This window comes from Drosophila kikkawai, chromosome 3R, assembly GCF_030179895.1.
Source record: "Drosophila kikkawai strain 14028-0561.14 chromosome 3R, DkikHiC1v2, whole genome shotgun sequence".
NCBI lineage: Eukaryota > Metazoa > Arthropoda > Insecta > Diptera > Drosophilidae > Drosophila > Drosophila kikkawai.
In genome coordinates, this window is record NC_091731.1 from 32,026,171 (window position 1) to 32,040,939 (window position 14,769).

Genomic DNA, 14,769 nt, shown 5'->3' on the forward strand with positions numbered 1-14,769 from the left:
TTATTTATAATTTACTTACCCCTAAAAAACTACTTGCAAGTCACCCCTTTTAAATATCCAAAATGAAGCTTGAATTCAGACAGATTTTGTATGATTGATATGATATGGTATGATTGATATGTTATGGTAATTTTCCATCGTTTTTCTAAATTAAAGATCTCCAGAGACTGATTCCAAAAGAAGCTCCAGCAAACACATTACATCATTTTGCACCCCTTATCAAAAGCAGTTCGTCGAATCAACGATCTATCTGACATCTCCGTTGAGATCCATTACACAAGACACTTTTTAAGGCATTGATAACCATTTAATGATGTATTTATTTCCAGCATACCAATCGATTCTTCAAAACAAAAGCTCTGAGGTACAAACTTAAAAGTCTTACGAACTAGGCTCTCTTTCTTAAATAGTTTTTATGTTTTTTCAATTTTAAATAACGCATAAATCAACGATCTATCTGCTGTTCGATGCACGACGATACCATGAGGCTGAGGTAACATCCGTCCAATTTCCTATCGAAATTGTTATTTGTATGTTTTTTTTAGGATAAGAGGTTTCAAAAATACAAGGCTTGCTGTGCTTCCCTTGGGGAAATATGTATGAAACCCGAAAACGCCATCGGTTCCTTCGGGGGCGAGTGGTTTAGGCAGCGTCAGGCACACCCATCTAGATGTGGATGTGCACATGGTCCAGTAACTGGGCTCGATCGTAAAAGATGGCCGAGCACATTTCGCACTCGAAACTGCGCGTTTTTCGCTCCGGTTTCCCGGCCGCAGCCGCCTTGGCCGCCGCATCAGCAGCATCGGCGGCCGATACGACCTCAGAGATGGAAAAGAATCCGCTGCCCACATCGGCAGTGCTGGCGCTGGCAGGTACACTTACATTGTAGGCATCCACACCGTAATTAAGGTACGAGGACGAGCCGCCGACCTTACTGGCAGCAGTGCTCACTTTCTTGGCCATTACTCCCGGGGCAGGTGAAGATTTGCTAGCGCTGCTACCACTGCCTGCTCCTCTCTTGTTCCCTGCTCTTGGTCCACTGGCTGTGATCATACGATGACGAGAAGTTCTGGCGGCGGAGGAAGACGAGGTCGACGGTGTGTTGCCACTTGGTACCCTGACCCTTTGACTCTGACTCTCCAGCATCTCCCGCAAATCTGGAGACGTGGGCTCGATCTTAATCAGATTCTGCTCTTCTTCGGGCAAAAACTGTGGCGTGGTCGAGGATTCGCTGGTGAATCGCAGGCGGGTGTTGCGCTCGTGCTTAAGCGGCGAGCGCAGGATCTCCTCCAGATCATTCACAATGCTCGGGTTGAACTTCTCGTAGGTTTTTTCCCGCAGCAGGGCAGCGTCTATCAGGAGATTGTCGTCGTACATCATCGGGACACGGTGCTGCTGCTCCTGTTCCTGCTTGATGTGCAGGGGACTGGAGCTGATCTGGTTGGGAGGATGGGTAGCCGGTGAAATGATTTCGTAGTCATCCACGATGTTGGAGGCTCGGCTGCGCGACTTGTCCAGACTGCCCAGATTGCTCGTCTCCGTGCGGGTGATGTAGGTCTTGGAGCGAGTCTTCTTGGCCAACTCCCCGCCGGCAGTTTCCTTGGCCGGCACCTTGGTCTTCTCTGTGTGAATCATCCGGGGTCGCGAGGCAGCAGCCGTTTTAGCGGCTGCCGTCTTCTTCCTGCTACGACTGCTGGAAGTGGATGTAGAGGCAGAGGCGGAGGCCGATGATGTGCCAACTGAGCTTGCAGCCGAGGGATTGGAGTTGCTAGCTCTTTCAACGGGCTGCTTGGCCTGCTGCTGCTGCTGCTTGGCGCCACCTCTCGTCTTGGGCATGGCCGCTGAGCTAGCGGGCTGCAGATGTGTATCGTTGACCACCACCAGCGAATCGATTTGAAAGAGCGAAACCTGGCTGTCCTGCAGGAACTTCTCCTCCCAAATTCGATCCGATTGCTGACTGCTGGTGGAGTCATATCGCAGCTTGGCCTTGTTCTTCTCCTGGACAGGCTTCACCGCTGATCCGCCGCCATTGGAAATAGGTTTTTGTTCTGTCTTTACAGATGTCGCCGATGCCCTCTTGCGCTTCTCTTTTTTGGGCGACGACTCGGCCATTTCAAAAAGATCGTCCACATTCTCCACATCAAAGTCGCAAAGGTCGATATCGCTGGCATACTCATCACCATCGCCATTGCCTTCGGCACCCAAAATCTCCTCCTCGTCGCCGCCGCCATTGGCATCCTTGTGTTCCGCCCGCATGTGTGCGATCTCGTGTGGCTGCAGCTTGCGTCGACGCTTATACTTTCGCGGGCCCGTCTAAAAAAAGGTTTTAAAAATTAAGTTTTTGTGATACTTTTAGAGTAAAATTTATTAGGGAACTCACCACTGGTTGACGCTGTTTGGCGGTGTTCGAATCACTGTGCTGGATGAGGTGCTGTATGAGGTCATTGGAGGATGCCAGATCCTCCGAGCACACTGTGCAGTGGTAGGTATTTCTCGCCCCATCCAGTCCAGAGTGGTGGGAACGGATGTGCTCGCGCAACACCACCCGCTGATTGAAGGCACGCGGACACACGGAACAGGCGTAGGGCTTCTCCCCCGTATGGATCCGCTCGTGCTTGCGCAACGTTCCGCCATCGGCAAAGGCTTTCCAGCAGTAGCGACAGCCATAGGGACGCTCACCCGTATGGATGCGGACGTGGATCTGCTGGGAACTGCGTGATCCGAATGTCTTGCCGCATTCGTGACAAGGAAACAGTTTGCCCGGCGACGTGGTGCTATGCGAGTGACGGTGATTAGATAACGTACGTCCGTCGGGGAACTCCTCTTGGCAGACCTCGCACACCACGGACTTGTCCCTGTGGGAGGCCATGTGCCGCTTCAGTCGCGCCTTATTGTGAAAGTTCTTGCCGCACTTGGAGCAGGAGTGGCACTTCTCGCGGGAGTGATCCCAGGCATGTTTTATCAGGGCCTTGCGGTCGCGACACTCCTTGCCGCATAGCACACAGGAGTTGGCCTTCAGTTCGTTGGGATGGCGGGCGTGCAGGTGCCGCTTGATGGCCTGCTCCTCGTAGAAACTTATGCCGCAAAGAACGCACCTGGAAGAGGATTTCGGATTAAAAAGAATTCGATTGCGACAACTTTGCAACTCACTTGAAGGGAGGAAACCTCGCATGGATTTCGGCGTGGGAAAGCATCTCCGCGGCACTTGGAAATGATTTACCGCACGTTTGACAACAGTGGCCGTCATTACCCTCTTTGGCCTGATCCCCGCTAGCTATGACGTCCGAGGAGCTGCCGTCGCCTGCCGCCACCGTCGAATGATGATCCTGCTGCTTGAAATGCTGCTTGGCATGGCGTCGCAGTAAATCCTGGCGATGGAAGGAGATGCCGCACTCGTTGCAGTAGAACTCCCCGTAGAGCTGATCTTCCGGCTCCGACGTTTCGCTGGCGCTATCTTCGCCGGAAGCGGGATCATACTCGGAGTTGCTCTCCTCAAACTGATGCGTCTTTTGGTGGTCCTGCAGGCTGCTGTTGTCCCAGAACATCTCCTGACACTGGTTACACTCGAAGGGCGAGTCCACGCGATGGTTCTGCAAGCCAAATAGGTAAAATTAGTGGTGGATTTTTTTTGGTGAACCTGTTTTCAGGTATAAAAGCAGCAGCCTTGGGAATCTCTTTTTACCTTTGTGTGAGAGACCAGCGCCTTTTCCCGCGCAAAAGCCAATCCGCACTGTTGACACACAAAGGGCTTGCTGTCGTCCAGCACCGGGAAGTTTGGCTGCGGTGCAGGCGGCGCATCAATGGCCATGGGCTGAGATGTGGGCACCACTGGCTGAGGCACCGGCTCACTGGCCATGTAGTCCCGTAACTCACTGGGTGCCGGCTTATCGGTAATTACGATGAACTGGCTGCTCTCCTCCTTGGGCTTCAGCCTGCTTATTCTTCCACGCGACGGAGCAGGAGGAGGAGCCACCGATGCTGTGTAGCTGGCCACAAACTGGACCTCGCTGTTGCAGACAAGTTGCTGTTGTTCCTGTTGCAGCATCTGCTCATGCTGCCCTAGTTCCTGTTGCTGTTCCTGCTCCTGCTGCTGATGTTGCTGCTGATACAGCGGCCACTCCTGTTCGTAGTAGTGATCATCCGTCTGCCTGTGGCTTTGATTCTCGAACTTTATGGAAGAAGAGCCCGAAACGGCAGCGGCGGCGGCTGCTGCCTCGGCATCTGCAGCATCTTGAGCTTCAGCGTGGGCCTTAAAGTGGCTAATGAGCTCCGCCCGGCGTGAGAAGCGTGCCCCGCACAGCTTGCAGAGATGAGGTCGGTCGTTTTGGTGGGCCAGCATATGGTTGTTCAAGCTGGCCTTCTTCCGAAAGCGACGGCTGCAAAAGTCGCAGGGATAGGGTCGCAGAGCCGTATACTCATCCTGCTCCATGTCCAATAGTTCCTGAGAGCTACTGATGCCAGCTATCTGCTCGGCGGCGATTTCCACGCTATAAAATATGCAGAAATCCGTTAATTCAACAGCTTTTAGTGGCCAGATCTATCTCTCACCGCTCGGCTCCCTGGTGCTGCACCCAGTCATCCGTGATGACCTCCTCGGTGACCACCTGGGCGTCGTCGTCGAATGATTCCGCATAAGCTACCGTAGTGCCATCGGCGGTGACCAGGACGGTTCCCTCGTTGGCGGCGATAATCTCGCCCAGCTGGCCGTCACGCGCCATAAAGATCAGGTTCTCGGCAGCCATATGGTCCAGATCAACGTCGGCATCTCCGTCCCCATCCGGGTCGCCGTCCGCTCCGCTCACCATATCATCACCGTCGGCGTCTTCGTGCTCCATAATGTCCGTCTCGGAGGAGTCGCCTGCAGCGGGATGGTGCTGTATCCACTGGATGCCGCCATAGTCCTGGTTGTTCATCACTTACTGGCCCTGGCAAGAGAGAGAGCGTACGTAAGCACATAAACAAAAAAAATAGAATTGCACGGAAAACGAGCAACAATTGTGTCTGCCGCTTAACATGTGCTCAGAGGCCGAAAACCGTGGGAGAGGGAGAGTGCAACTAGCGGCGTTGCCACATATCGGTTGGGCGTACCTTAAATCCCTTCATTCACACAGAAGACTGGCTTTCGATAAATAATAATATTCAATATTTCTAGAAAATTAATTACAGTTCCAAATTTAAGCAGATTAGCCACTTTTTTCATACGGAAACCATTTGTTTTTGTTGATTTTGAAGGGGTGGCAGCGCCTTGCCAGATTCCAACAGTGATGGCGAAAACACATTCCGTAGCTAGATACAGAAGCACTTTGTACAATTTTACATTGTGCAAAAAATTTAAATTATTAAATCTAATCTAGACTTTAAATAACAGCAAAATCGAATCTTGTTAATAAAATTTATATTTTCTGAATATGAATGTTACTTAATTTACTCTTTTAATTAAAAAATAAATTAGGTGTTCTCCACAATATAACTTTTTTTTAGCCAAAACTTTTGGCACCACTGACTTTCAACTGTCGCGCACACACTGGTTGTCCCACTCGCACCCACGGTGTTCGCCCATTCTGAACGACTTGGTGGTGTCCAAGCTTTTTTTACACGCAAAATATTCCAACTTATAAACACCAATTTGGGTCCATAAATGAGGTTAAGTCGGTCTTTTTATTTATATTCCAGACCGCAAGCCCGGCGTTGATGTAAACAAAGCCCTGGCAATTGCTTTTGCGGCCAAAAAAGCGGCAGACAGCCGTCGCCATTCTGACCAAACGATTACATCACACACACCACACGCCCGAAAAGTCTCGCACTTCCCAATTCGAATTATTTTATTTTAAATTTCCGACAAGGTTGTCGGTGTCATTTTGAGGTTAAACAACTTGCAATATGACTGGCGGCCGGCGGTGGTATTGTTTACCTTAAATCCAAACTTTACGCTGATTGCATATTTCGATGCGCCCGTTTTTAAATGCGGCGAAAAGTTTTCTCGCAAAATGCCCACGAACGACCGGAGAAAGAGGAATTGGAGGAATTGCCATTGCGTTGTTCGGTTCTTCTTGTTCTTCTTCGCACTGCTATCAGCGATGTCGTTTTTTCTGAGAAAAAAAAGCTGAATTAACGAAAAAAAAAGTTGGAAAGAGCTAAATTCCTCAAGAAAATAAGTTGATTTTTAAAAAATAAAATATATTTTGTTTTTTTTTTATTTTAAGTATACAAAATTTCCAAAACAGCACATTACTCTGACAACTCCAAGGATCGCATATTTGCATATTTTTAAAGAATTAAGATATATCAATTTAACAGTTATAGCAATTCAACTTTTATTTTCAATTTTAAAATTAACAGTTATTTTTAAATTTCGCTATCCCTGGTCAATTAAGTGGGATCCCGTCTAATAAAGTCCTTAAATTCTGTGCTTGGAAACAAGGAATATCGGAGCTTTTGTTTTTAAGTCTGTTTTGGCAATTTATATTTTTCCTCGAATTCCCAATCTTATTCGATATAAGTAAATAATCGATACTGTTCCAATATAAATTAAAACCACAATTAAAACAGCACTTAAAATGTATTAAAATTAAAAAAAAAACTGAATTTGCCGGAAAAAAAAGCGGAAAAGACATCACTGACTGCTATTCGCAGGAATGTTAGGGATGCCACCTAGCTTTACACCGGGTACTACCAGATCAAAAGAAATAGTTCGGTGTTAACGGGAAATAGTGTTGTAAAATTGAATAACTTATTTATTTATAATTTATTTTATTATTGCATCGTGTTTTTTATACATTAAAATATAAAAATTAAAATATTTTTATTAGTGAGACACATTTTTGTAGCCTTTACCTTACTTTCAATTGACTGTTTTATTGTTTGTTTATATAAAATATAATATTTAAACAATCTTTGAGTGATTAAGCAACGTATATTTATATACCGATTTTTTTTTAATTATCAAATTAGTTATGCTTGGCGAATTAAAAAATAAGTACTGATTATTCTCTTTTTTTTTTGACTTAGTACATCCTTTAGTTTTTATTTCAATATAATATTTTTTACTAACATTTGCGATTCTTATGCCATCAATTATGATTTGTTATTATTTAAACAATCAGCAAAGTCAACCATTCGATCAGCGTTTATTGCCAATTTTGAATTTTCTCACTCGCAGAAATCATAACAACTGTTAAAACAAGTTATATTTCCGGTGAGCGGAAGAATTCGTATAAATAAGGCACCTAATGGATGGGGGACACATATTGTAAATTGGCAACTAAGAGTTTATCATGCTGGCATCCAAGTATCTGATCCTGATCGCGGCCCTTTCCTGCTGCCTGAGTAGAGTCCTTGCCGTGACCTGCGAAGACGACCCCACGGACGACAATTGCATTGACTGCTCCACTGACACCACCGATTCTGAAGAGTGCACCACCACGACCACAACGACCACTACGACAGTGGCTCCTACCAGCACCTCCACCACAGTGGCACCTGCTGCTGCTGCGGGCAACCAGAAGATAGTTAAGCTTATGAACTTGAAGTACAATATTGTACGGATGCTTAAAGCCAAATTATTAGGCTAACACAAAATCAGAAACCGAACAAGAAAAATTATAAATATAGTTTTAAATCCAAATTTTAAGCATTCCTTGAACCTTTTTATTGTCATGACTTTTGCACTACGCAACTAGCCATCGCTTGGTCATGATATAGGAGTAAATTCTAGCCCTCACCCTGTTCGATGTCTTTCAAGTTTACGGAATTGCTAAAAAAAATCATCTGAACAACGTTAAGGAGGCTTTTTGGGGCTCCGTGGTGCATCAGCGACCAAAGACAGTTGCCAAAACTCGGGATAAAGTTCAGACTATTACTATAAAGTACATGGAACAAGACTTAAGGACCACTTATACAGCCTGGCAAGGAATTTGGCCAACACTAAAGTTTCAAAAGTCAATAAATACTTCTAGAGTCTAGACTTATTTTAATGGTCACAATACAGCAGGCTTAGCGATAATTTATATAATGGACCAACATCATAATCTTCAAAACATCTAAACGGTTTACAGTACGAAAAAACCGATTTGAATCTAAGATTCATTTTACGTTTTGTTTTGTTAAACCATAGTAAAAAATGATAAGATTTATATATTTATTATTGTTAAAAAATATTAAAACTACGCTTAATCTCTGAGTGACTAAGCAACGTTTATTTATTCAACGCTTTTGTGTCTTTATAAACAAATAAGTCAAGCTTGACGAATTAAAAATTAAATATGAGCGTAAAAATCACCAAAGTGCTGCTTATTTTCTTTTTATTTGACTTAGTATTTCGTTTGTATTTCATTATTATTTTTTTGCGAACATCTGCGAGTGTTTTGCCAACAATTGTGATTCGTTATTAATTAAACAAGCAGCAAAGTTTGTCAACAATTTGATCAGCGTATATTGCCAATTTTCGCACTCGCAGAAATCGTAACAACTGATAAAACAAGTTAAATTTCTTTTGGGCCTAAGAACTGGTATAAATAAGGCACGCAATGGAAGGGGAAGTCATATTGTAAATTTGAAACGAAGAGATAATAATGCTGGCATCCAAGTATCTGATCCTGATCGCGGCCCTTTCCTGCTGCCTGAGTGGCGTCCTTGCTGTGACCTGCGAAGCCGACCCCACGGCCGCCGATTGCATCGACTGCTCCACTGACACCACCGATTCTGTAGAATGCACCACCACGACCACAACGACGACTACGACAGTGGCTCCTACCAGTACCTCCACCACAGTGGCACCTGTTGCTGCTGCCACCACAAAGAAAGGCAATCAGAAGATAGTTCGGGTTAAGAACATGAACTTCAAGGTTACGCGGAAGATTAAGGTCAACAGATCGGGCTAAAATAAAATCAGAAACCGAACAGGAAGAATAATGAATACAAATTTAGATCCAAACTATATGTATTTCAACTTTGTTATCATAAATGATTAAGGGGGATATTTGGAGTTTTCAAAATTTACTGCATACTTCTAGGCTTATTTTTTATGGGCGCAATATAGCAGGCTTAACTATAGATCATTCTCAAAATTATAAAACATCTTAACTGTTTTGGGTACAAAACAAAAAAACTGATTTCAATCGGGAAATCATTTTCCGTTTTATAAAACAAATATTTTTATACATTTGTTAAACCCCATTCCCATAGTAAAAATTCTATTATTCATATATTTCATTCTGAAATTTGATTTATTTGTCTTCTTTTTTAAAACCAACTTTTATTCCTCATTCGCGTAATGAAGTTGCCGAAAAAGCCGCGAATGCGGCCAATGCGTGATCGTGATCTCTTGGTTGTAGCCACAGTCAGAGGAGCAGCAGTTGTTACTGGGGCGAAAAGCTTGGACAAACACTCAATATGCGTAGGATATATTCGGCAATCGATGCAGGAGGTATTTGCGGGTTCCACATCGCAGGTAACCGCTGAAACGCCATCCAGGAAGTAATATAAGGCCAGGAATAGAAGAATACATTTCGGAGACACCATTGTGGATATTCGCTCCTCAGAAGACTGAGCAAATGTGTCTAAATCATAAACTTATAAGTTCACATGAAAAGGTAAGAAGAAGCCAATCTTAAGATCAAAGTTTGCTCAGGTGTTTTTTGGGGGAGCGTGTTGGCTTTTAAAATATTAGGAACTTGGGAGCATGAAAAGAATACAGTGGAAACTAGGTACAAATTTACAATATTCATTGTTTAAATCCTATTTTTTAGTTATTCTTTAAAATATTCAAATTTTAGAAGATCTCAGATTAAATATCGTAATTAATAGGAGCAACGTAAATCGTTAACGTATACTTAATACGGCTAGAAATATTAAGTATACGTTTACGATTTACGGTTTTCCTATCCTTTACGGTATTTAAACTCTAATCTGCTTCGCCTCAAGAGAAAGTTAGCCTGCCCCTTCCCTCTTCCCACATGCTTTCACGCACGCACACTCTCTTTTATTTGATTATTTCTCTTTCGCCATTTGTTGTTGTTTTGGCTGCGGCGTGCTCTGCTTTTATTTTTATTGCTCTGTGTGCTTTGGCTTTGGATCCGATCCTCCTCTCTTTGCTCAGCCGTTCGGTGTTCGCTGGGCAGCGCGCAGCGAAGCAGCAAACGAGCAACGAACGGCAACGGCGGCTATTTAATTTTCGTTTTGGCGTGGATCGGATTCGGATCGTGGCACGGATCGGTTGGCTATAGCCTGCCGGAAAATACGCCGGAAAAATCGGAAAACTTAGCCCCGGACTTCTGGAATTCTGTATTTGTTTACTGTTGCGTTTCTATGCCTGCGCGTGTTTTTGTGTTTGTGTGCGTGTGTTTTGGTGCTCTGGACAAAAGGAAAGCAATCAACACAAACAGTGCGCCATCTAGCGGTCACAGTGGGTGAGTTTTGGATGCAAAAAAAAAAAAAATAGGGGGGAAAACTGTGCAAAAAATGCAGGCAAAAAAAAAATCCAAAAAGCAAGGAAAACAAAAAAGTAACCGCCGTTCTTTTGACAGGCGGCGACGACATAAAATGTCAAACTGTCGATCAACATCAAGGCGAAATATTCAAGATGCGTGTCTTAAATGCAAAAGAGGGCTCCTCACACCAAGCTCTCCAACTCACACACTTGCGCAGTGCTAAATGCTGTTGCAAATGGTTGCCATTTATGCAATCTTCCAGTCCCCCTCCTCCACATTGCCCACTTCCAGCGCCCATGTTAATCTCGCTGCTGATCTCTTTGCATTCCCGCTCTTCCCTGGAATGGAATGCGTTTAATTCGAATTTGAATTTCTGTTTTCATCACTTATGTTTCATGCACAGAGAGAAAAAATTATTGTTTTATTTGGAAATTCCAAATAATAAAATTAATTTCGTTAATCAACTTTAGCTAGTTAATTTGATTATTTGAAGACAAATAAAACCATTGTTTCTTTTAGTATAATTTTTGATTTAGTCGCTTATATGTTTATCTGCACAGTGAAAAAAGTCTATATATTTTAGAATATTAAGAAAAATGTATTTAAGTCGAATGAACATAAATAGGTATTACTACATATTTATATTTGGATGGAGTTACATGTTATTTTTCTCAAATAATAATTTTATTTTGCAAGTTATCTCTTATTAAAATTTTTACTACAGTAATTTTTTTCTTCAGTGTATGGATTATTCTTCTCGTCGAGGGTCTGGTGTTTTGCTTTCGCTTGTTTTTACAACGCAAAACACTTGTCCGCCTGCCTCCCAGTCGTTTTGAAGAAATCAAAGCTCGAAACTTTAATTAATATTCCGCACACACTCCCCCCCACAGATACTCGCACACACACACACACTGGACATACTTACCTCGCTCAGTGTTTTGTTGCATAGATTTAATTTTATTGCATTTCACTGCTTTTATTTCATAGCTCACTTTGTGTTTCGGTTTCGATCGCATAAGTTATTGGATCGGGTTATTGTATCTGCTTGGCACACGACTCGCTGGGATATATAAAGTGGCTGTTTTATTGGTCGAGCTATCCGTGAGATAATCCGTCATCTCGGTGTGAACCCTGTACGTGCATAAATTTTAAGCTATTTTTGGAAGGAATTTATGCAAAATCAATTTGAGTTTCTTACGATTTTATGTGACAGGAAAGTTAATTTTTTTAAAATGCTGAAAAACTTAACTAAAATCTTAAAGAAATAATTTAAGATACTTTTTTGTTTAATATTTACACATATTAGAATTACAGAAAACTAAATCTACACATTCTGGTTTATTTCCCGTCCGGGTTCTGAGCTTAAAAATGTGTTGACTAGCCTTGTTTTATTTACTTAATCCCTATAACTTATTTAGAAAGAAATATAATTGAAATAACTAGGTGAAACTTCGGCACCTGACTTTCTTTGTGCCAAATTCTCACCCTGCTTACGCTTATCATTGGCCCATTGGCTCATTTGCATTGCCCATTTGTGCCATCTGTTTGCATTCCTCCCAGGCAAATGCCATTAATTTGACTATTCGCCAGCACCTGAGCAGCAGAACAGCACACATGCCAAAGCCACAAACCAGGCCCAGATGTTTCGATTGAGCGAAGGCTAACAAATTCGGTCGAGGGGAAAATATGTGGGGGAAAATAGTTTCAGAGCTTGCACTATCCGAATGCAAATGAAACAACAACAGGTTGCGAGTGATGTGCCGACGACAGACCACTGACAAATGAAAAGCAATTGAACTAAATTTTAATTGTTGGCCATATTCATTGTCATAAAAACTAATCAATTTAACGATCTCAACTCGACAACTTTGTATTTAATTTTATTTTATTCATGTAAGTGGCCAAAAAGGCGAAGCTCGTAAAACGTGCGTGCCAGCGCCATCGAGTCGCATTTCGCTGGTGGTTTCGGTAGTGGCATTGGTGGCTCCTGGCGGCTTCTGTTTGGCCCTGTGGTGCACCCACATATCGCAAACAATTTTTTTGGCACAAATTCGCTCGCTTGGCTGATCGCGATAAGCGGAAAACCGCATAAAATAAAAGACCCGTCGCGAAATGTTAAAAATGAAGAGGAGGGCCGCAACAGAAAAAAGCGCATCGAACATTGCGAGCACGAGAAATGTCAGAGTGAAATCCATCAAAATGGCAGACAGCACACAAGATTCTTGGGAATTTTGTGAAAATATACAGCACGTTTCAGAATTTTAAGACAGGGAAAGCTTATATGTTCGTAGGTTTTTAGGAGGTTTTTGTGGATCACAGGATAAAATTAATATCGTATTATTTTAATTTCTTTGTATCGTAAAGTATCGTTTTTTAGGAATATAATTGAAATCTTAAGAATTTTAGTTTTTAAAATGTATAATATAAAGCATTTAATTTATTTTTAAATCAATAAAATTTTTAAACATACATAATTTCATTACATTTAAAATAAACAAATCAAATTTAAAATTCCCCTGAAAATCACAACACATAAGACAAGTCTTTTACCACAGCAAACATGATTAATATTAATTTTAGCGAAAATGAGTTGTTCCAATAATATAACAAAACAAAAACAAGCCCATTTTCCTGTTAAAAATGCAATGGATGTGTGGGTAGAAAATGGAAATGTTTTTGCTGTACAACATTGCGTATGCGTGTTTTGGTCTTTCTTCTCTCTCCACCACATCCCTCTATCTCCCGCTCTATCTCCCATTTTCGCATCAGCTGTTTGCTGTGCTACATTTTCCCCAGCTGCGCTCTCCTTGTCTTGAAATTTGCTCTAGTTTTTAGTAAGTATATGTATATATATCTATTTAAACTCAGGCGATGCGAAGAATTCACTTGAAGAATTTGCTCTTTTTATAAATAAATTAAATAGAATTGAGTGAACTTTTTCCGCCTCTCTTTGCCAGCTCTTTGAATATTTATTGCCGCTCTTTTGCAGCGTTCTCTCTCTTTTTTTTTCTAATTGAAATTGTCTGTTGTTGGTTTCGGTCGTCCAGCAAATTATTTTAATTGTTTACAAACGATCTCGTTGTTGTTTTTGTTGTTGCACAAATAAATTGCCTTCTCTCTTTGCCTCGCTGACGTAGGGGGCATATTTATTATAAATTTTATTGGCATCGCTCGGAGGCGACGCTGCGGCCAGCGGCGATTTCAATTTTTGAATAACTTAATTTTTTTGTATTTCTTTATTGGCCGTTTGACAAATTCGAAGAGCCCAAAGCGAGCGGCGACGCTTCAATTGATTTATTCGATTGCGATTGAATTCGGCAGCGAGCGCGCGGCGCCCAATTGCAAAACTCTTTTCAAACGATCTTGTAAATTGCCCGCTGGCATATCGTCAATCTTCCGAATCGCCTCGATCGTCGATTGTCGCGTTTTCCTCCGTGTTTTTTGAGCTGTAAGTGCGCCTTTCGATGCGAATCATACGTGCTGAATGAAATATATAAAATATAATTACAATAAACCATGAAATCTGATCACATAAAGAATTGTTTTGTAAGGAGTTGACCACCCAAAGATTATTTGTGTAAGGAAATTGGAAACAAGAGTAAAATCAAGTCGAGATTTTAATATTAATAATAAATTTGTGACATGCTTTGAAACAATAAAATAAATGAATATTTATTACATTTTTATGAAAAACTTTAGTCACTTCTAAATATAACTGAGCTCAAACTAAATATAAATAAAGATATACATAAGAAATAAGAAATTTAAGAAGAAATTTAACATAATCAACAAATTCATTATTTTTTTAATAATATATTAATATTTCTTGAACACATTCTTAATAGTTTCCATATCTTTGAAGCATTTGTTAATATTTTCTTTATATTTTAAATCTCATAATTGCAACACTAAATTGTAATATTAATTTTACATAACCATTCCAAATTTCCTTAATTTTAAAAGCCCCCAGATAATCTTCAATAAGGTACTCTGAACATTCTTTAGACTGAAATGATAGCCATTTATTAATAGAAACCCCATTCACTATTAATAGAAACTTGCAACATGAAATTCACTTAAATCTTTGTTTACTCCAGGGCAAGTGCTATTAATTAGCTACTAAATGCTAGAAAATGTAATTTAGAAATCTCACGTGAATTTGCAGACAGGTTATACAGACAGGGATTTCGGGGTCGGATTTAAATGGAGAGTCTGGATGCCTGGATGACTGTGCTCCACTTGATCTTGGGTATTTGATTATTATTTTTGTTTTTTGTTTTGGGCTGATGGATGTCGCCAGGGGCACATTAATCCCGCTTCATGCTCGGCCTGATGTCGATGT

At 41.9% G+C, this 14,769-nt stretch overlaps 4 protein-coding genes across 6 annotated transcripts in view; 2 read left to right on the forward strand and 2 right to left on the reverse strand.

Annotated features, from left to right (window-relative positions):
• Positions 1–285: 285 nt before the first annotated feature.
• LOC108077785 (uncharacterized) lies at positions 286–6,066 on the reverse strand. Of its 2 annotated transcripts, none has more exons than XM_017171285.3 (6): positions 5,912–6,066; positions 4,549–4,925; positions 3,683–4,487; positions 3,151–3,590; positions 2,381–3,095; positions 286–2,313 (listed from the first exon to the last, which is right to left on the reverse strand). In XM_017171285.3, the coding sequence occupies exons 2-6, from the start codon at positions 4,911–4,913 to the stop codon at positions 667–669; spliced, it is 3,972 nt and encodes a 1,323-aa protein (XP_017026774.1). In that variant the 5' UTR covers positions 4,914–4,925; positions 5,912–6,066; the 3' UTR covers positions 286–666. The 2 variants fall into 2 exon arrangements, with proteins under 2 accessions (XP_017026774.1, XP_070142461.1); XM_070286360.1 differs by lacking the exon at positions 5,912–6,066 and adding an exon at positions 5,089–5,106.
• Positions 6,067–8,570: 2,504 nt separating this feature from the next.
• Positions 8,571–8,879, forward strand: LOC108077590 (von Willebrand factor A domain-containing protein DDB_G0285975-like). Its single transcript, XM_017170984.1, has one exon. The coding sequence runs from the start codon at positions 8,571–8,573 to the stop codon at positions 8,877–8,879; it is 309 nt and encodes a 102-aa protein (XP_017026473.1).
• Positions 8,880–9,240: 361 nt separating this feature from the next.
• On the reverse strand, positions 9,241–11,425 carry LOC108077684 (uncharacterized). Of its 2 annotated transcripts, none has more exons than XM_070287069.1 (2): positions 11,353–11,425; positions 9,241–9,569 (listed from the first exon to the last, which is right to left on the reverse strand). In XM_070287069.1, exons 1-2 carry the CDS (start codon positions 11,372–11,374, stop codon positions 9,241–9,243), a joined length of 351 nt encoding a protein of 116 aa, XP_070143170.1. In that variant the 5' UTR covers positions 11,375–11,425. The 2 variants fall into 2 exon arrangements, with proteins under 2 accessions (XP_070143170.1, XP_017026602.2); XM_017171113.2 differs by having other exon boundaries at positions 9,241–9,557; positions 11,353–11,394.
• The window catches only part of stumps (DBB domain-containing protein stumps), a 33,666-nt gene continuing 29,088 nt past the window's right edge, over positions 10,192–14,769 (forward strand). Inside the window, exon 1 of the mRNA XM_017171272.3 lies at positions 10,192–10,406. The gene's annotated coding sequence lies outside the window, so the exon portion shown is untranslated. The remainder of the gene's footprint in view (positions 10,407–14,769) is intronic.

Excerpts from the sequence above, each read along its gene's own strand:
- LOC108077684 (XM_070287069.1), bottom strand. The coding sequence starts at position 11,374 with ATGCAACAAAACACTGAGCGAG. Across the intron at positions 9,570-11,352 it reads GCAACAAAACACTGAGCGAG|TTTATGATTTAGACACATTT; the intron begins GTAAGTATGTCC and ends TGAACTTATAAG.
- LOC108077785 (XM_017171285.3), bottom strand. The coding sequence starts at position 4,913 with ATGAACAACCAGGACTATGGCGGCATCCAGTGGATACAGCACCATCCC. Across the intron at positions 4,488-4,548 it reads CAGCACCAGGGAGCCGAGCG|CGTGGAAATCGCCGCCGAGC; the intron begins GTGAGAGATAGA and ends CATATTTTATAG. Across the intron at positions 3,591-3,682 it reads CGCTGGTCTCTCACACAAAG|AACCATCGCGTGGACTCGCC; the intron begins GTAAAAAGAGAT and ends TTTGGCTTGCAG.
- LOC108077590 (XM_017170984.1), top strand. The coding sequence starts at position 8,571 with ATGCTGGCATCCAAGTATCTGATCCTGATCGCGGCCCTTTCCTGCTGC.